Source organism: Chlamydotis macqueenii, chromosome 2 (assembly GCF_036417535.1).
Source record: "Chlamydotis macqueenii isolate bChlMac1 chromosome 2, bChlMac1.mat, whole genome shotgun sequence".
Lineage (NCBI taxonomy): Eukaryota > Metazoa > Chordata > Aves > Otidiformes > Otididae > Chlamydotis > Chlamydotis macqueenii.
In genome coordinates this window covers 136,096,776-136,119,233 of record NC_141557.1, presented here as the reverse complement: position 1 = coordinate 136,119,233, position 22,458 = coordinate 136,096,776, and the positions used below count along the sequence as shown (strand labels likewise).

Here is a 22,458-nt window from a genome sequence, read left to right as displayed (position 1 = left end):
GAAGAAGAAACTGAATAGATATGTAAAAAAGTATTCAGCTATTTAGTGTTGTGAGTGATTCACTTGTTAACTCATTACCAAAAAGTAGAAAACAGTTCTAAGTTGTTATATCAAAAATGAATTTATTTTTACAAGTGGAATCATTAACAGGGAAATAGAAATAATACTTCGTTCACTATGGAAACATCATCTTGCGAATGCTAAGTGGAAAATGTTTAATTACATGCAGAAACAGTGCATAAAAGTGCAATGAAGATTAAGTTTATATTTTACTAATAGGGAAATTTTTTGTGTGTGTGTGTGAATTGTAAGGAAAATTACATTCCGTATAGTATGTCTTCTATTTACATGACTTCAATACAGCATATACTTTTTTACTTCTGTTGCCATAACATAAACTTAATGTCATAAACTCTGGGAAGTTGATAAAATGGGGAATCATGATCAAGGTACCTCCAAATCTCCATCCCTCTGCTTGGTTTCTGGGTATGTGGGAGGATACAAATATTATTTTCTAGATATTCCTTTGCTCGTCACTGCTACATAGAGCAAAGGAACTATCTTCTACATTCCAGACCTCTACCTTGATAATGCTGGGATCTGTTACCTGAGCTTCAGACAGAAATGATCAAACTTAATCTTAAACCTGCTTTCTTTTCTTTCCCAGTGGCCTCAAAATATTGTTTAACTCTTCACTGAATGCTGACTGACTCCTGTTAGGTCTTAGAGGAATGGATTCATTCAGTAGTCTGTAGGTTATACATAACAAAAAACAGAAGGAGGAGAAAATGGGAAATGAAATAATTAGGATTAATTAAAGCAAGCAAAACCAGCAGGACTGTGCTTTTAGAAGTCAGAATATTCTGGTTTTTTCCTTCCTCATAATCTGCAGCTTATGCTCTCTGACTTCAGACCAACTAGTTTTATGCTTTCTAGTTGACATCATATGATACTTGGATTTTCCGTTGCAAGTATTTTGCCACCTGCTTTATTTTGAACGTTCCTTCCATTATTTTTCCAGTGACATTTTTATTGTCCCTTTGTTTGCCAAGGTCAAAAGTCCTCATATTTCCTTGAGCAATTTTTCTGAATTTTTGCTTCTCTGCCACTTCCTCTTTATGATTTCCAGTATCTACCTGATTATGTTTGTACATCAGTGTAATTCATGTTTTTCCACTGCTACAAAATCAAGAGGTTCAGCTGAGTCTTTTCTATGTGTGTCCTTGAAAATTCCTATTAAGCAAGGATCTCAGCTGCCTTGTGGAGCATGACTGCAGAAGTCTATATAAATAGACTGTAGGTAACAATCATTGTCTCGTTTCTTCCACTCCCTCACCAAATTTCTTCCTGGGAAAAGAGTATATGTTTTCCTCCCAAAAGTGCTAGAAATACACAAGTTGACTGTTGCTAAGATGATGAGCAAGTAGAACACATTATCCAGGTAGTGTGCTTTACCAATCCAAACAAGGTCAAACCAAGTAAGTTCTAGAAGGAACTTTGAATCTGAAGTCTGACGTACAGATGTGTTCACAAAGCACATATGTAAGCCAACATTTCTGTCCATTATTCAGAGGAAAAACAGAAAAGATGAAGTGAGTGCCATCACAGAGCTTGGCCTGGAATAATGTCACTATGCGCTCCTCTCAGAAAACGTTTTCCAGATCACTTCATTTTAAGACTGATCGGTTCTTGATGGCAGAAAAGTGTGGTATTTGAATGAAGATAGTATTTACTTGCAGATTTTTAAATAGTTTCCAAAACTTCTTTTCAAGGTATCAGTAATGTCCAATGTCCTGTAAGTTTTAGAGTCTCGAATCTCTTGTGTGTGCTGGAGAAAGAGGTCACTGTGTAAATATCCTCCCTTCAGATCAGACACTGTTTCTTCTGCAGATGCTCAAAGGAGGGGTCCAGGCACACATTCCATCTCCATTGCTCTCTTTCACTCACTTTGGAGCCTTTTTCACTAGTGTGAAATAGGACCTCCTGTGACTGACTGGTTTTTCACTCCTGCTTTCGTGCTTGTGGAGCAGCATCACTAAGTATTTCTACTCTGTGAGGAAGATGAAGAAAGGAGTAAAGCAATGTACTTATCTGCAATTGCTAGTGAGTAGTTACCACTGTGCTGCTTCTTAAATGCCTACACTGTCATAAGTTCAGGATAAACAATATTCTGGTAGGCCAGTGACATTTTTAAGATGCACTCAGGATAGACCTTGCGAGCCATTCTGGCTTGAAACATCCTGTTTATCTCTTTAGAAATCCACAAATCTCGTTGATTTTCAATAATCTATGCTCTAGTTGATTTATTTCAGTCCTTGTCTTTCAGGATGGCAAACATCAAATTTGAAACAGTTGGTTTAAATTATAAAACAGGTTTAGATCTTTATTACATTTTTAATTAGCATTACATTTTTCCTCCCTTTGTGTTCGATTCATAATATTAGTAGATGACTTCTTTACAGTAGTAGAAATATAGAATATTGAAGGTATAAAAGTATTTTTAAAATAACTTTTTTTTTTTAATGGGAGCTATATTGTAAAGTATGAGCCATATGCAAATGATATAAGATGGCAGCTCAGGATGGGACATTTATTTATGAGCCTTTGAAACGCCTTTATAGCTTATGGTTTTACTATGAGAAATGTAATTGTTCTTAACTTGTGATAATAAAATCTACTAGGGTATTTATACCTATTTGACATTATTCTCCTGAGAACACTTGAAGAGCCTGTGAGATCATGCATAATATGTTAGATGTCTATAGAAAATCAAGGTGAATCGTGTTCAAGACTATTGGATCAAGTGTCTTCTTTGGTTTTGAAATTTTATTGTTTGTTTGGTTTTTTTAATCTTATTATTTTAACATTTGTTTTCTTTTTTTTGTTTTAATTTGGGGGGGGGTTGCATTAATATTTATTTACACAAAGAAAAACAATTGTAAAAATTCAGTAGCATGCTTGTATTGCAGAGTGATGCTTGCTCATTTCAGGTAGCTTAAGATACTTGGCCTGCCTCCTTGTGCCTCATAATGCTCATAAAGTACATAGCAGTCTGGTGAATGGCTGCTTATAAAAAGCAGATGTTTACATTCTTGTTATTATTCACTGCTGGTGTCCATGCTGAATGATAATAAGATGGCACCAGAATGATACTTTTGTCTTTTTTTCTTTTTTTTTTTAATGAGGAAATATGAATAGTAAAATTTATTCTGTGTACCTGTGGGCATTTATATGGTGCTAAAAGTGAAATTGTCAAGCCATCTGCGCTGTTGAATGTTATGGTAAACCAAATGTTGCAACAGAAAGGCTGCTGTAAAACTCATGCTACCACTGCAATTATCCCACTGCCTGACAGCTTTATTTTGAAAAATGAATTTACTATAATGTCAGATCATGGAGCAGAGAAATGAGAGAAACTTAATGTGGGAAATAGAGAATGAGTAAAAAGGAAGCATGAATAGTAATTTGAGGATACTAGTAAGAAGACACTTGATCCTGGCTTGAAAGACTAAAATTAAGAGCAAGTGTGACTGGAGATAAAAAACTCTTCAGAGGTGGATATTAACATTGAAACTGGTTTCAATTGAATATAATTTCTAAAAGTTATGAGAATTTGTCTCATCAGTATAACACAGCAGTTATATGCTATATCCCGTATAGATTTTGCAAAACACATGTATAATTGCATGTAACATGAACAGAAAGCTTGATTGCTGACAACCCAGGAGCACAAATATTCAGCACTCTGATTCTACAAAGGAAGAACTGCAGTTGCTAAAAACTGCATAAGTGTTTGCAGTAGTCAGTAAGTAGTTAAATAGTCTGAAGAATATCTGGAGTTAAATATTTAGTATTTTAAGTGAAGCATAGCAATACAGATACCCTTTATTTCCAGTAATTTTTTTATAATATCAAAGATAGATGTTGAGGGGCTTCAAATAATTGCAGTCACAGTTCATCCTTTGCCATTGTTTCCATAGAGTGATGATATTTAACAAAGCAATATTGCAAAGAAGTAAGGCATTTTTACTTTTTTATCATTTGCTTCATACTCAGCTTGTGACCTTACCATTCTGCTTGTTATTATATTAGATCTTACATTAGGCAATAAAAGCAGAGAGATTAAACATTCTGAAAGCTGGCCAGGCTTCGTGAAACATGTGGTGCTTTATTCTCTGTGAGAATAACAAACCCAACAACAAGACCTTAAAAAACAACTCTGTAAAATAAATACAGTGGTGATTTCTGCCAAAGGCATAGGTTAGGACTCCGAACAAGGATTAGTTACCTGTAAGAAGGATCAAACTACAGCTATCCTAGTTTTGTCATACATTTGTTATTTCTATTATAATCACAATTAATGAAGTGTATTGACTATTTACTAGTGGAAATAGAATATGAGCTAAATGAAAGTATACTAACTTAAGCATTCATTTTTAATAAATTTTAAGAGACATAAATATGATTTAGAAATAAAAGGAGCTAATTCTTATCACAGTCAGACATCTTTTGCACTGATTTTCAGCTTTAACTCCTCCTAATATTTGGTTCTTAGTTTGAAAGCTTCTAATTTTTTTAGACTTTTCAGAAATCCTCTGATCAACAGCCACCCACTTTCCTCCAGTTGAGGGACAGAAGCTAAACAGAAAATAAACCCCAAAACAACAAAACTAACAACAAACCACCTAAAACCCCCTCAAAGAAACAAACAAACAAAAAAAAAAAACCCGCAGTGAAAACTGTCAGACAGATGGAACATTTGGATTTCTTATATACAATCTTTGCCATTAACAATCAACACAATTGTAGCAGACTAAACATCTTCCAAAGCAAATGTTAAATACAATTCCCTCAAGTTAGAATCAATAAAAGTCTTGCCCACATATGTTAGAGCTCTCAGTGCCCTATTGTCTCCATAAAATACAGTTAAATTTACATATTTTCGATTTACCAAGAAAGAATTTGCTTCTTAGTAAGAAATTATTTGAATAAGAATTTAGTTTCTTAAGTATTGTGTTCCCACATCTACATTTCCTTCTACTTCAGTATATCTGAATATATCACAAATACGTGGCTCAGTGGTGCTGTAACTTATAATGGTGTGAGCTCAACCCTTTTTTATTTTTACATGACCTGATCTTCTTAATAGCTAAATTTGACTCATTAGGTATGGCTGATAATGATCTGTTCCTAACAGTTGCTGTTACTTTTATTGCTTATGAGGAACAGAGAAAGGTAATGGCATTACATACATCACAGCATATGCCTCTAAATGCTGTGCAACAGCTGTCATGTTGAATGATCTTCTGAAACAGAAATGAGCTGGCTCAGTATCATTCACTGGATGCCATCTGTTGTTCACACCGTAAATACCAACTAGTAAGGTCCAAAACACATGACTTCTCTTATTGTTGCATTTGAAACTGCCACTACCATCTGAAGCCTTCTGTGTCCGGTCATGTGAACTGGCAAAAGGATAAACCACATGGGAGAAGGAACGGTGCATGACTGAAGATGCTCACCTCTGGCATGATCAAACCCTATAAGTGAATTTTAAGTAAGGTTAGCACAGACCTTAACTCCAGGTCAACACAGACCTCAGCTTTCCACGACTGTTCTTCGTAGTTCTCTATGTCTCTGTTATTTTCAGTACTTCAAATTGCTCTGTATATGCTCATTCTTTGAACCCTTTCTTCCTTCAGCTGGCAGGGGGTTGAAGATAGATCTGTTGAGCAAACTGTAGTGTCTGTGCTCGGAAGTGGGTGAAAAGCATCTGTGAAGAAACTGATTAAAAATTTACTCTGGAAACCCAGCATGGGAGGGACTGAAACTATATGCCCTCTCCTAATTAAAACTGTGATAAAATGAAAACATGCTTTAAATCACTACAGTACAAATAGGCAGATTAAAAAACCCTCCCTTTAAACAATCATTTAATTCCACTGAGGGACAGATAAAATGTAAAACCAACAGCAAAACAGCTCTCAAATTTTCCCTTTGGTGACTCTGGCGTACATCTAATCTTAGATCTTTGTGGTAATATTATATCTCCTTATGAAATACTTATACCTCACACCTCCTAGCTTGACAGGCCTTCCAGGTAAGTACAATGGCTAATATCAATAGCCATGGTTTTATCTCTTAAGATGTCTTTCCAAATGTGTTTGAACAAAATATATTTTCAAACTTTTCCCATTGTATTTTAAATCTCATCATAATAAATAACAATGGATAGACAAAAGTGAAGTATCCGATAGGCCAGTTCTAAATATGTGTTCATGGATCTTCTCTAGACTTTTCTGTGATGTAACTCAGAACGGTCTATGTGATGTCAAAGAGTATCTTCTCCTTCAGTGTTTTTATTACTAAAAATAGCAATGCTTTTTGGAAATGCAGATGAAGGTAGTGCTTTGAAGAGAAAATAAACACATGGTTGCTACACAACAGAGTCTATAGAGTCTAGCTCAGAAAGGGTGTCCCTGTGGCCTAGATGACATAGTGCAAAGAGAAGACAGCCTCAAAGCAAGCTCTTCAGATAAGCACTAAAATGCAAATTATGCTCCCTTTTCCCTATATCTAGGGAGCATATGAGGATCTTTATTCCCTTTTTTTTAGGCAAACCTGTCTGTTTTTGAAAGAAAAATCTCTACTAAAAGATACAGATGAGAAGTGTATTTTGAAGAAGAGATAGAAGAAAGCAAAAATGCAAAAAGGAAAAGATAGTTGCAAGAATAGGACAGCAGGCACAGTATGTTGAGAAGATCCTAATAAAGAGTCTGGAGTGCAACATAGTTGTTGGGGAAAATGTTAGACTAAAGGCTTAATATGAAATGATGACCCAGGTGAGATAACTGTGGAAGTGCTCGGTGAGGAAGAAGAGCTTGGCTAGGAAGCTAGAGCAAACTGAAGCTGGGAAACTGAAGCTGTGGGCTGGTGAGGCAAGCTATCCAGTTACAATGGAGAGCACAGGAAGCATCTTTTCCAAAATAGGTATGGGGAGAGGGACTGTACTACAAAATACCGATGCAACTGCTACTTCTGTAGGCATTCATACTCCTATATAGAAAATATATATATCTAGTAGCTGCAACAGTAGGGGTTCAGCTGCTGAGTGTTGCTGTCTGTCTAGCAGGCACTAGGCTATTATTCATATTTAAGACAATTTAGGTAACCTGAGGTTTGTGTAGACACTGTACTAACACCTGCTGGAATCGTACAACTACTTTGTATAACCAGCATGTAATAAGTCAGTTGGGTAGTTTTGAATGATTTCTCACCCACAACAACAGGTTAAATCTTAATGGCACTGGTACTGAAGGCAACCCCCCATTAATTTCAGAAACACAAGGTTTTCACCTGTGGGACTTAAGAATCTGTTTGCTGTTTTTAGACTACACTAAAGAAAAGGTTATTAAAAAATAATAAAATAAATTCTATGGTCATTTCAGAAATAATCTGTATATCTTTCATAAGTAATTTAACTTCTTGAGGAGAAAAAGAGTATAGAGTAATAAAAGTATATGTTCTCTATGAGGATAGGAATTTCTATATTTATTTATTTATAAGTTTTCTTACCCCGTTTTTTTTTCTTAAAATTCATTCTTCTTTCCTCATGAAATGTAAGTCTGTTGTGTAGTGTTGCTGTAAATGTGTTACATTATCAACCACAACACCTCTTTCATTCCAGGTTTGATCCTTATACAGTTGGTATCAAAATATCCTGTGGGCTTATTGAATGAAGGGTACTTTAGAAATGCAAGGTATCTGTAAGGCATATTTAATTTTACATTATCTGCAGTGATAGAACATTTTTTCATTTCATTGTGTTTGGCAGAACCACCATAGCCCATTCGGGAGGCTTTCTTATTTCTTAGGAGTGTATTAATATTAATACTGAGAGTACTAAAGACTAACACACATATGTGTATGTGTATATATATGCTTTTGTGCAGGTAACAAGTTCTGGGTTTTCAAGGACACTACTCTCCAGCCAGGTTATCCTCATGATTTGATATCACTTGGAAGTGGAATTCCTTCCCATGGTATTGATTCAGCAATCTGGTGGGAAGACGTTGGGAAAACTTACTTCTTCAAAGGAGATAGGTTGGTATAGGAATTCAGCAAAGAAGCAGTTTGGTGGATATCAGCTAAGCATGTTAATCTTTTCCTGTATTTCTCAAAAGAAGAAATCAAGCCACTTAAACAGTTCATTTTCTGCAGATGAAATTAACTCCTCTTGCATACAGTTTTCACATTTCTTCTAGCCTAAATTATATTTGTGTGAATATACTGAAATTAGTATATGTTTATCCAGTGGAAAAGTTATGTTTTAGAAGTCAACAGGTGAATCACAGCTGTGGCAAATTTCAACTTAAGTATTCAAAGTAATGTAGTTATGTACACTCTTATCTGCTCCTTTTAATCCACATTTCTAAGCCCTAGCGCATAAACAGGCAAGGCATGACACAAAGCTTTTCAAGGTCAGTGAAAATGACTTCTCTGCTACTATTTAAAAATGAGGTAAGAAAGGGATATGACAGCTAAACCAGCAAGGTAAAGAATTATTTGAACAGTTCCCTAGGAATTATTTTTAAATAAACCTTACAGTTCCCTTCAGAAAGGACATGTTTTTATGATAAATAAAAACAGAAAAAAAATTGAAAAATCTTAGTTATTTTCCAGTCCTGAAAGACTTTCATTAGTCACTTAGTATCTCTGTGTCTTCATTTCCCTGTCTGTAAAAGTCAGGGAAAGAATATTTATCTCATTTATAGAGATGTCAAGAGAACTCATTAATTTTTGAAATCCTGCATGTTGCCTAAATGATGGATTTTACAGGGTTTCAGGATATTACTGTGTTTTTTGATTGATGTATCACTATGCAAATTCAGAGTGCTCAGAGACAAATTATTCTTGATTAATAATTGTAATGTTTGTAATAGTATTATTAAAAGTATGATGACTGCTTTTGTTACTGTGTAGTACTTAGGATTCTAAGACACTAATAGTATTCATGGATCACCTAAGAAATTAATTTAATGCATGTCAGACTATGTTTAGCACACTAGAGTTGGTAATTTTTAGCAGTACTGTAATTTTACACTATAGATTCCTGTAAACAATTTTATTGCTAAAGCTTTTTTTAAGAAGAAAAATCTGTCCCTCATTCTGAGGAAAGTAGACAACTAAGAAAATTTTTTGTGGTATTTAAAAACTAGGTATCATTTAAAGCAATCAATTTCCACAGTGAAGAAGAAAGCCACCTAAATAATTTGCTTTCCATGATTCAGCAGATTTTTTTAAAAATGTAAGTTCATTTTCAGGTAATAATTTTCCACCTCCACACTCCTGGGAATGTATGTGCAGTTGGAATCTTACGTGACCTGCACTTCCTTTAGGCTGTATCCAGCAGTGTCCTTTTGTATTTCCATGCACAGGCAGTTACTTATACTCAAAACTTTTCTGAAACACTAGTGGTAATAACAGAAGACAAAAAGAAGTGTCAGCGAAAACATCTGTTGATGGAGAAGTTGCTGCTTAGAGCTAACCAGTACAATGAAACTCAGCAGGATTTAAATGCAATACATGATGTTAGAGGAAGATTGAACAACATCAGCCTTGCAGAGATAATTGAGCTATTACAGGATATTGACAACCAGTGGGAATAAACTCATATACCACTAAGCTTCTCAATGTGTATTGTTTATATCACATTTTTTTTTCTTATTGTAAAGTTAGAGTTGAATTCTTCTGCTGGTTTTAGTAGTATGCATGTCTACTATAGTGGTAGATTTTTTCCTGGAGAATGTATAACATAAATGTAGCTTCTTGGTGGCAGGAGGTAAGAATGAAAGAGAACCAAAAAATTATGCCAGCATCAAAATAACAACATATATTCCTCCTTATGTAACTCAAGGACCTGTATACTTACTTTGTTATGACAGTAATCTGCAGTTAAGGAGCTCCAGGGTAGAATCTAGACAGAATTAAATGTCCCAGAACAGTGGTATACATAAAAAAAGTTGGAGCAATAGAATACAAAGCATCAAATATTGTCTCTAAAATGAAAAAAAAAAACCACCCCAAACTAGTGAGAAGATGTAAAAGTTCAAATAGTAAATGGTATTGTAATACTAATGTCTAAAGCAGTTCATGTATGGGTCATTATTATTACTATTTGAAATTATCCATTTAAACACTAAAGATAATGCTTCCAAATAATTGTATGAAAGCTAAAGAGAGGACAAAAGATGACTACAGAAAGCATCATTCTGTCATTCCTTTCCTACCAGAACTGAATAGTGTAAGACAAGATGATAATGGCTTTGCTGCACTTCTTGAGACATGCCCTTGTTTATGCCCCTGTGATTGGCTTTTGTACTTTTGAGTTTAAATGAATGGGTTTTTCTTCATAAAGCTTAGTCATCTAATAGTTCATAATATCATTATGTAAATAGAATTAGATACAGGGAAAAAAAAAAACATGTTTCCAAATTCCTTTCTTTTTCTAAAGCCACGAAGTGCACTTTCATTTATTTTCCCTCTGTTACTTTATCAATCTTTGAGACATAGTAACACAATTTATTTAGTTTGCAAAGCTCACATCACTCAAATCATCATTGTGGAGTCTGCTTGTGAACATTTGGCATGCCAAGGAGAAGCAGGATTAGTTTTTTCCTTACCTTGCAGACACACTCGTTATCCCAGCACAGATTGTTGAGACAGTATCATGATCAGTCCTTCCCTCATAGGATTTCTCATCAGTGCTGAAAAAAACCAACAGTTTTGGGACATTTGCACTGGCTACGTCCTCAAAGACTTAGTTTTTAATAACAATGTATGTTTTTGAAAGTCTTATAGGCCTCTATTTCTGTCATGCAGCCTAGTGGAAAAATGTAGAGGTTAGTAAAAGAAAGAGCTCAAAAAGGTGAAAAAGTTGGGAGAGAGAAAAAGAAAATCAGTGGAAATATGCAGGATGGAAATAGGGTTCTGGAAAAGAGGGATAGAGGAAAAGGCAAGGTAGTTGATAAAGAAGAAATGCAGATTATAATGGAAGTTATAAAACAGAATCTTACTTTCAGCAAAGAGTGAGAATAAAGAAATGGAAAGAGAACAGGCAAATGTGAAAAGGGAAAATGTGAACTGAGGAGGAAGAAATGAAGAGTCAAAAGATGAGCAAGAACTGGTTACAATAGTATTGATGTCAGAGCTTTATTTACTACTTCTATGTGTTGTTTCTTTCTCCATGTAAATTCTGAAAGCTGTTACATTTCAAAATAAAGAGCATTGCTTTGTTGGCTGGTTACTGATGCATATGTGACTAGATTAAGAAATCAGGCTATAAAAATAATTTATGCATAAGAAAGAAAAAATAAATACAAATGTTTTTTAATGTAACTTGCCAATTCTTAACTCACTTGAAGTCTGCCACTTTTTAGTTTCATTTAAATTTAAAGACAGAGAAATGCCCGACAGGGAGAAATACAGAGGAGTTTAGACCATTTTCTTTTCAAAAAAGGTTAAGACATGAATTGATTAGAGTAAGTACTTTTGCAGGGACACAATACCATCCACTTAAGGACTCTTTAATATATCAGGAATGATCGTAACAAGGTTTTCTAAAAGCTGAAGTCAAATGAATTCAAATTAGAAAAAGGGTCATGTTTTTAGCAGTGACCAGATTATCAATGAAAATGATATATTCTCAGGCTCTTGATGTGCTGAAATGGCAAGTGGCTGCCTTTTAATGTAATTTTTCACATGAATAAAACTGATTTTGTTATGTTCTAAATTAGTGGAGCCAATTAAAATATGAAATAACCCACTCAAATATTATATCAGGATACACAGAGATACTAGAGATAGAGCATGCTAATTCTTAGAACCAGCTTATAGTAAGTTATGCATAGCAATTTGGCCAGCTGCATAAGGACAAAGAAATTATCAACATTATCTATAAGTGTAAATAAAATCATAAGTGTAAATACTTCTTACATGTTCAGGTTGCCTCAAATTTGCATGCTGAAGCTTTTTAAATTGGAGGTCTGGCTGGCAAAAAGGCACAAAACGAGGTTGAACTTTGTATTACATTGTATCTAATGATAATGAAATCATAAGCTACTCTAATGCATACATATAAGAACTTAAATGAAGATTGCTGGGAGTATTTTAATTTGAATCTACTGTCATTTTCATGATTAAAATATTATCTAAAATAGTAATATATCTTTTTGCATATGCTACATCTCTCTGTGTCACTATGCAGAAGTCCTAGGCATCAGAATTGCTGCAATTATAAGTGAGATGTTTGCTGATTTAGTTGTCAAAGTGCAAAAATCTTCTATGTTCTTTCTGCTTAAATGAAACTGTTGTCCAGTCAGCAAGTAGATTTCTTTGTAATCTGGTAGTATGTGCAAAGAAAAGAAGTCAAGTATTCCCATTTGTGGCTAATGAATATAGCAAATGTTAGAAGGAAAAAAAAAAAGTAGTTACTCATCTACTATCTCATAAGTTCTCATAAATGCTTCTTTTTCTTTTTTTTTTTAACCTTTAAAAAAAATTTCAGATACTGGAGGTACAGTGAAGAAATGAGATCCATGGACCCTGGTTATCCCAAGCCAATCACAATTTGGAAAGGTATCCCAGAGTCTCCTCAGGGAGCCTTTGTCCACAAAGAAAATGGTATGCAAACACATTCATGTTTTAATGATTTACTAACACCCTTTATGTAAGATAGAATAGTAGAGGGCTGATTGACTATTCAGGTTAAATAGTGAAGGAATTCTTGATTTATGAATAGAGTATTTCCTGCTATAGAACTTGCTGTTGTGAAAATGGCTGTTTGTTTCATGTACCATATAACACAATGAAGAAAAATCATTCAAATTTAGTACCATAAACTGTAATTTCCATTCATTTTTCCCTTGTGACTTAATTCACTTAATTATTTTTGTTCTCTGCTGAATTACAGTACCTCTAAACAAGCTTGTTGGCTGTTTAAACAGCTTAGAAGGTATTATTTTCATTCTGAACAATTAGGAAAGGGAAGCAAAATCTTTATCTAAGCAGACATATGCCTGGGAATCTCTGTAAATCCAAGATGTCATAAGCCATGATGCAGAAACACAGATAAAGTTCTGTTACCTGTATCAAGATGCATCATCACATACAGGAACCTAGAATCTCAGCTGGCCACACCTCCAGATGAATGAGAGTAGCAAAAATCTCTTCCATGAGAATTCAATGCTACCCAGGGGCCACTGGCCAGCTGCCAACAGAGCCCCCAGTTGCACAGAGTTTAAATCCCTTTGACAGGAATAAAAATATGCATGTCGTCACTTATTGTTGGAGAATTGTTGTATAGAATTTATGATTTATTTATTAGTAGTTTCTGAGTTTATTCTGTTTGCCTTAAAGACAGCACACGTTTATATTGCCATATTATTTTAATTTCCTTTTAATAAGCAGATAAAAACATTTCCTTCCTTGTGTAAATCATTTCAGTCTCCTATTTCAACCTCTAACTTGATTAAGTAATTTACCATGGAAATGTTTGGGTTTTTTTTTTTTCAGAAATACCTTTAATTGCTTCCTTGCTTTGTCTCTGTTTTATCCAGAAGCAGAAACCCTCTCTGGATTCTGGCCTTTTGACGAGACTGGTTTTTGTGTGTGTGTGTGTGTTATTTTTGTTTGTTTTGTTTTGCTTTCAACTGGAAAGTAGGTCTGTCAATATGATATTCTGCATACATCACACTCAATAACTAACTTTGTAAATACACATATATGTGGAAATAGGCACAAACATTATGTATGCACAGACAAACATAATGGATGTAACCTCCACTTTCTTCCATCACTTTTAAAGCATATTTTAAGATTTACATCCAAAACAAATTTATATATGTATATTTATATATATTTGTATCTGTGGGTTTGGGTTTTTTTCTTACCTTGATTGCATTCCCCGTAGTAAGTTTTCTGTACTGATATCAGGTACATATGTCTCTCATTACAAATAAAAATTATCTTACTTCAGCACTCAGACCAGTGGGTTTGAACGTCCTGCAGAGGTAGAGCACTCATTTGTAAGGCAGGAAAGACTCTTGGTTACATCAAAGCAACTCCTCTTTTTTACCCCAGTGGCTTTGATAGTCTGTCTGACTCTTTGAATGCGGAGGATGGTAAAACATGACATGAAATCATAGAGGAGGAGAAGGGAAAGAGGGGCATTCTTGGGCTTCTCCGAAAGCCTAAAAGGGCCTCAGAGCAGAAGGAGAGATGAAAAATGACACCATAAAATTCCCAAGAAGACCACTAAGACATTTTCCCTGAAATTAAGAAAATAGATGTCTTACGAAACAGCTCACAATTCCACTATTGTTGGTATGAGGAGAGAAAGAAACAAAAGCATATGCAAATTAGAAGTACCACATCTTAGCTGGGAAGAAGTTGATTGCATTTTGCCTGAAACTATTTTCCTTTCTTTGAGCAGAAAGAGAGCTGATATTTTTTTTTACTGTATAGCTTCATAAGGGAACATCTGAAAGCATGTCTTAGAGTTAATCCATTTCGTTTTAAAGAATTTTTTTTTCCTTTCCCTTGTATTCCTATTGTTCATGCAAATGAACACCTGCAGTAAGTCTGATCATAAAGGAGTTTCCTTCACTGTCCATAAAAAAAAATTGGGTAATCTTGCAGTAAGAGGCTCGGGAAAGATGAGAAAATACAATTTCCCACTCTAGTCAGAATCCTAACTCAGTGTCGTAGAAGCTTGTCAAGGTACAAGTAGCATCTTTGAAACTCCCTCTGCGACTTCCCATATTGTGATTTGGTTTCTAACTCTGTGGTAGAAACCCTTAGGAGGAGGTGACGAAGAAATTTCCTGTCTATTGCTTCATGGAACCTGAGATCACACAAAGTACTCCAGATTGGAGAAATCTTTCATTGGACCTTGAGAGCAGCATAGAAAATCTTACCTCCCAACTAGAAATTCTGCTAAAGTGGATGGTGGGGCAATTTTTAGAGAGAAGAAAGAGAAACGGCCATCTACTTTATTAGCCTTTATTTTTCCTTGTGCTTACTACTGCTCCTAACTTGAGTTTCTATTTAACACACTAATGACTGTTAAGCCCTTCCATGGTGTTTGGGTCAGGCATTGCACTCACTACTCTCAGCAACTAGCACCTGGAAAATTGTAAGGAGCAGCTCCCAAAGCAGGCTCAGCAAGTCAAGTGTTGAAATCCCGTTCAACAGTTGTATGAAGTCACTTTTTCTGCCATGAGAAGCAGTAAAACTACTCAGTCTCTTAGACCTACCCTTCTCTGCTGGTAACTTCCATCCTTCAGCTATTACTGCCTGTTATCCTGGTTCCTGCCTCAGTGAAATGACAGAAAAGTTTAAACTACCTTCAGAGCTTTCCAGTGTAAAATATGCTCTGATTCAAGAGTTTTTATTTGAACTATAATGGCTGATGATTCCTTTGCTCCTTTGATTTCAACAGTTTTAATTTGATATTTCAATGGATAATAACAATTAATACTAATGTCAGTATTCTGACTTATATGTACGCTTGATGTAAATATATATGTATTCTGTATATATGTAATAATATAGATATAGAGATGTAATATCTGTATACGATCTCTATATACGTATTACAATAATGATAAAAATAATGTATCAAATTTTCATACTTGAAATATTTATCCAGGGCCAGTATGTACAGTACTTTCTTACACTGTTATATGAAATGCAAGGTAGAGTAACCTGTGGAACTTTGTATGTGCTAAAATTTTAAAACTTTATCATATTTACAGTCCTCTTTTTCATTTTGTTCCAGTCAGGATAGAAGGCATGTTGTGAACAAACCTCCTAACTACTATTTAAAAGTAGTCAGTGCTTTGCTTTTTTCTTTTTAACCAATATTATACTTTTCTATAGATACATACACTAACACATTCTCAGATAACAAAATTGCAAGGGATTAAGGAAAGGAAAATAGTACCTTTCCAGTGACTAGGAAGGCCATTAAAATTACATAAATAGCTAATGCAGAAGAATGTTCAAATATTCTAAAAAGTAGCAGTAGATGATGAAGATTTTTTTTTACAATTTGAGCTGCAAAAAATACTATCAAGTCTTTTTTTAGAACTGAAAGAATAGGTGATTGAATGGGTGGTTACTAACATTATCTCCAGATAGCTAGTTACCGGTCTTTTCAGGAAGCATAGCTAAAATGACAAATAGTGCCCAGTCTGCCTTAGTATTCTTAGTGGCCTTTACTAACGCAGGAAATAAGTTCAGGTCTATAAAGTGAAGATAAGGAAAAATCCATCTGTTTGCATTCAGTTCATAAACAGTAGGAGGAAGTTCACCCATTCTGAAGGTTTATTTCTTGCTAGATCAATGCCATTTTTCAGCTGAGATAATAAAGTAATGCAGGTTTTTGGCAAGGAGTCAAGTTTTTTTTTTCCTTTTAGGCATGTTTAGTAATAACATTGGATTATGCCTGAATGATCAGCTTTTTGCAAAAAAAAATTAAATCTGGTTACACCTGTTTTCTGTTGGCAAAGCTGCTGTTATTTCATCCAGTTTCCTTCTTCTGAAGTACAGCAGTAGGCTATGTGACGTTAAAGAGGGTCAGTTCTGGCTAGCATAGCATTGCAATTTGTTTCAGTAGACTTCTCATCTTGAGGAGGTTGTAATGCTTTAAAGATGAGGCTCTGAGCAACCTAATCTAGTTGAAGACGTCCCTGCTCCTTGCAGAGGGGTTGGACTAGATGACCTTTAAAGATCTCTTCCAACCCAAACCATTCTATGATTCCATTATTCTAAAGTCCTGGCCCTCAGGATTCCAACTCTGGTTGGATTTTCAGTGAATGAACAAATAAGTTGGACCCTGGTCTGTCAAAGATCGTGTTCTCTGGAATTCCTTTTTTTTTTTTTTTTTTTTTCTGTAGCAATGGAAGAAATTAACATCCTAGTTTTTTGAATTAAAAAAAAACACCCTGATGTTGGACTTTCTAGAGACAGTAAAGAAACAAAATTTGTAAAGAAGATTTGAAAGACCTATAACTGAAGTCTATTCCTTACACCTTTTAAATTTTTTAATTACAAAATAATCTGATACTAGCAGTTTTGGTCATAGTGTGTTGATGACATTATTTGATCCAATATGACCATGAATAATTTCAATTTTCTTCCTCAGGCTTCACATATTTCTACAAAGGAAAAGAGTACTGGAAATTCAATAATCAGATGCTCAGAGTGGAACCTGGCTATCCCAGATCTATCCTCAAGGATTTTATGGGTTGTGATGGACCAACAGATCGAGATAAAGACCGCCACAGCCCTCAAGATGACGTTGACATTGTCATCAAACTGGACAACACAGCCAGCACTGTGAAAGCCATAGCCATCGTCATTCCCTGCATCCTGGCCTTGTGCCTCCTTGTCTTGGTTTACACTGTGTTCCAGTTCAAAAGGAAAGGAACACCCCGCCACATACTGTACTGCAAACGCTCTATGCAAGAGTGGGTGTGATGTAGGGTTTTGATTTTTTTTTTCTTTTCTTCCCAGGAGTTTGTGGTAACTTGAGATTCAAAAGAGCTGTTATGCAGTTTCCTAGCTAGGAGCGGGCATCTGTCGGTCTGAAACAAAGCTGATCTTTAAAACCCAGGGGGTTGCCTGTCCTGCGCATGAGTGGCTATTCGCTCAGCTGGGAAGCATCCATGATACACGGTATCTGCTGTTTCTTCAGTCCTTTGTCTTTCTTTGTCATTCAGTACTAGGCCTTTCCTCTGCACGCTCAATGCCCTCTAAACTATCAGGATTAACTAATGAAGAGGAAAAAAAAATCTCCAATATTTCTACATTTCTCCCTTAAGGCCTGTTCTCCTTTGAAAAATTTTTTGCTGAAAAGTAAATTTTTTTAGAAAAACACAACAACCCACAACAGAACTTTCAGGAAAGTGAGAAGACCCAAAACAGCTTTGTCTCCAAAGAGGATTGCTTTCTGTCTGCTATGGATAAAGTCCTATACTCCTACTTCCAGTTTTGTCAGGTGGGAGACTCGGAAGACACGCAGGACTTCAGACTGTTCGGACAGCCATTTTCCAACAAACAAGGGGCCAAAATATCTGCAATATAGTAACAGCCTTAATAATACATTCATTTTGTGTTTTTTACAGCTGCTCTGGGCTATGTCCTCAATGTTTTAAACTCATTTATATTCATTACTATATTCAAGCAGAACCTTTTTATTGGTTTGTTTGATTTTTGGTTGGTTTTCCTGCATAATCTTTCCCAAGCTGTACCAAGCCAACTGCCCCAGGCCTTTCATAGGTCTGTCAGGAGCACTCACTCCAAAGCGTGGTAAAAAGCAGTGTGTCTCTGAAGTGGATTTCAATGAACTAAAGCAACAGTCATGCTACAGAGAAACTTGATGCTGGTATTACTCTGGTGGTGTAACCCTTTGAGAACTATTGCATCCGTTTTCAGAGTCTGATGGATGTTAATCTTGGTTGTCATTAAATTATAGGATTGTGTTTGGGTAATACAGGTTTTAAAAGAAAATCACTTTTTCAAAACAGATTTCCTGTGACAGCAAGTGAGTGTTTTTAATTTTTTTTCATTATTGATAGGAAAACATTTGTAACATAAATAGAAAACAAAATATATTCACCAGCTACTTTCTGGTTAAAGGAACCAAACCTATTTTAATAACTTCTACCACTTACCAAGATTTTTTCTGAACTGGCAACAGTTTTATAGCTTAGCCTTTTATCTTAAGCATCTTGAATTTCTCTTTTAAACTATGTTGCATGATAGTTCAATTTGCCTCAGCAGAGGTAGAGTTACAGTTTCAAAGGAAAGCTAAAATGATGACTCTGATATTGCATGAGTATCCTCTGGTGTGTTACCCCTTTGCATGTTCACCATAGTTCTCAAAGGGTTAGTCAAATTTATGGCCTTCAGCCAAACATGGTATCACTGGCAGAGCCAAGGGACCACCAAAGCATTTTGTCATTCTGTGTACTTTGTGCTAACAGCAGTATTGTCATTTTCATGTGACCTGCAGAGCAGGTTTGTATCAATATTTTTTTCCTAGAGAAAAGTCAGCAACTGACAGACCTCTTTATTGATTTTAGGAGCTGCTTCTTGCAGTGATAGGCTTTACAGTCACTGGGCTGTGAACTAATTAAAGACGGTCAGAATGATGCACCCCAAAAGTCAGACACCTGGTTTTTTTATGAAAGCTGGGATTTGAGGGGAGTAGCTTTTGCAACAATGAACAGCTTGCCTTGAACTTGATTATTGACCTGTTGACTGTCATTACCAAGTTAAACATTGTCTTCTGTGAACAGCTTCACTGTCTGAATTTCCTTGAAGTGTACTGTCCTATGTCTTTGATCTTTGACCTTTAACTTGCAAACTGGCACAAACTGAAGGGAATCTGGTGTTGCGAATGAACCAAGATGAGTTTTATTTCTTAAAATACCTGATATACATTATCCAAAATTAAAGAAAAAAAAAAACGTTGACGTGTTTTCATAGAAAAGAACTGACATAAACTGAAATATTTATGATAGATCTGTAGAAGGGTATTTTGTTATGTATACGTGCACACTCTAAAAATGAACTGCAGTAGAAGATAATTTTTATTTAACTTGAATACAATTTTCAGTATAAAATTATCATTTCTATAAATAGCTAGTTATTAATGAAAAGGTTATAGGTAAGTATTAAAATACTTGAAATAGCCAGTGTTGGCTTTTACATAAAATGAGACTTTTATACTGCATTCAACCAATTTCTTACTGGTTTCTTAATCCACATAACTGAATCACTTTTTGGAGAGTGTAGGTATATATACATATATATTACGGTTATTATTATTTTGGTAATGGATAGCTTGACTGCCTTGAACTTATATTTATATTGAGCATAGCATGAAAAATAGTATGCCTTTTTGTTCAATTACATGATTTTATATTGATTTGAGGACTTATTTTATGAACATATGTGGCATGCTATAAAGCATTGCAATCTTATTTCTTAGAGCATAAACAGATATAGATATGTACGGCTAACAAAAATGAAGATTAGAAAAAGATATAGTTTTACAACACATATGCAATGCGGATGGCATTTTGAAGATGTTTTGTAGAGGTACTGCATACTGTAGGTTAGAGGTGCACCAGTATCAGCCCAAAGCATTATTTAGTAAATCCAATTCAGTTGTTGCTGAAAAAATAGATTAATTAACAGTTAAGTAACATAGGATATTTACTGCACATCAGCTCATTGGGTGAATTTGGAATTCTATGCCTGTTTGTCATATATATTAAAATGCATGTGTGTGTTTGTATACTTATAAATGCACACAAGCACACACATCCACATATATGCATATTTTAACCCATGGAGAGATTTTTATTGTCAACAAACTACTCTAACTTACGTTCTGCTAAAGATAGAAGAAAATTATTCATGTTGCTGTTCCAATTTTGTCCCTTGGATAGTTGGTGGAAAAACCTAACAGCACTACTTATTCTACTACTTATTTGGTTTTCCTCTACAATAGGGGAACTCATTTTATATTATCTTTCAGTCAGAACAACATCTCATCTGGTTTTTTTGTTCACTTGAAAATTTCACTTCAATTTTGAAATATCTTTCATGGCAGCTTTAACTTTTTGTGCAACTGTTTCCCTGACAGTAGTGAAGTGCTGAGCATGTTGACTGTTGTTCTTTGATAAGGTAACAAAAATGTTTGTATTTGGAGAATTTAACTTTAATTATGCAGGAAAGTAAGTGTGATAATTCTAGTGCTTGGTATGTGGTACATCATAGATACATGAATACATGATAAGTTGATTGTTTAATCTATTTTCTTTTACTTAAAAGTGCATATATATTATATACAGAGAGAAGGAGAAAAAAATAATATTATATTGGCATGTTTGTGTCATGCAGAGCAAGATTGTGTCAGCATTTCTATTGCATACTCTGATTTTTAGTAAGTTATAACACAGTCATAAAGGTTTGCTTTAAGTAAAAGATGAAGGAGCAATTGTGTTCACTGTCATTTCCAAATACATACTGGCTAGTTTCAAATTATAGAAACTCAGAGTAAATTTGTGATGTTGCCTGATCTAGTTTTGAACTCAAATGAGTAGAAGTTCTAAGACAATGTTATTTTTTGAACGATTGTTTTTCTACCAGGGCCTATAATTATGAGAATTGAGAAAAAAACAAATTGAAAATATTTTCAGTTCTGCAATCTGGGTTCCTGCTCATGTGCCGTAACTTTTTTTCATAACATTTTTAATAAACATTTCCATATTGCTATTGTCATGATCTGTACTGTGGAACAATACAAAACTGAATATGCATTGTGTTAATCAGTTACAGTCTATCAAGTGCACTATACAGGGTCGTGTATCTTCAGAGTACTATGGTCTGTATGATCCAGGAGGCTAGAGCAGGTGATGGCAGTGTTTCCTCTGGTCTTTTAATATATAAACCTATGAAAAGGTTATTGACTGTAGACAAAAATTAATTTTTATCAAAAAATACATTTTAAAAACTATGTAACTGTATATTTACTGGATAGACTGGGATGGAGAGACTCAAATGGCTCCAGAGGAGCCCTTTCAAGTCTCCTGGATAAATGTAATACATATTTTATAACTTCCTATGAACTTTTGTTCTTTTTCTTCTTTCAAAGTGGGGCAAAGGGAGGGGATAATTAAAGAAATGAATTTTTTAAGGCTAATTTTGTGAATGAAAATAACAGAAGCTAATAGATTCAAGCATAAGGGGCAGACTTACACTTTTTCTTAGAAGTGTACTTCACATCTCCAATTGTTTGGTCAAGACTCCTGTGCCATTAGCACTGTGGGTTAAGAACAGGGTGTAGGGCTTAATTTTTGAATTTTCAGCTTTTTTGGGGGGGGTCTTACTTCACAATCTTAATGTCAGTTAAATGTAACTTTTGGTACCAAATTCTGTAGAATCAAATTCTAGCTTGTTGGTTAGAAAAAAAAAGTGTGTAGAATAGAAAGTATGTCTGCCTATAAGCAATGGAAGCATTACATCCTTATTCTAGTTTTTTGGTTTGGTTTTTTTTTTTTGCATTTGAACCATCTCTAGGGTAAATTTTGAAAAAGACACGTGGCAAACTGAACAGTGAATGTTCCAGGCACTGCGTTTTTAAGAAAGTAGAAATACAAGCTACCGCACCATTAGCAGCCTAAATTGGAGATAGCACAATATGACTAGGCTGAGGAGCAAGGATATGATTGCGGGGGTTACTCTGTCCTGGCTCCCATATCTTCTCACAACATGGCCTAAGTTTTATCACCAACTGCAGAGGTGAAGGAAGCCATACACCATGCCAGTAGGAGATGTGAAGCAGTCATTACAGAACAATAGCTCCCTATCTCCTTTTGTTTT

General features: G+C 35.0%; 1 protein-coding gene across 1 annotated transcript in view; it reads left to right on the top strand.

Moving 5' to 3' along the window:
* MMP16 (matrix metallopeptidase 16) overlaps positions 1 to 21,357 on the top strand; it is a 185,592-nt gene extending 164,235 nt beyond the window's left edge. The window contains exons 8-10 of the mRNA XM_086740992.1: positions 7,953 to 8,103; positions 12,566 to 12,681; positions 17,207 to 21,357. Coding sequence (XP_086597118.1) covers positions 7,953 to 8,103; positions 12,566 to 12,681; positions 17,207 to 17,541 — 602 coding nt within the window. The 3' untranslated portion in view covers positions 17,542 to 21,357. The remainder of the gene's footprint in view (positions 1 to 7,952; positions 8,104 to 12,565; positions 12,682 to 17,206) is intronic.
* The last annotated feature ends 1,101 nt before the right edge of the window (positions 21,358 to 22,458 follow it).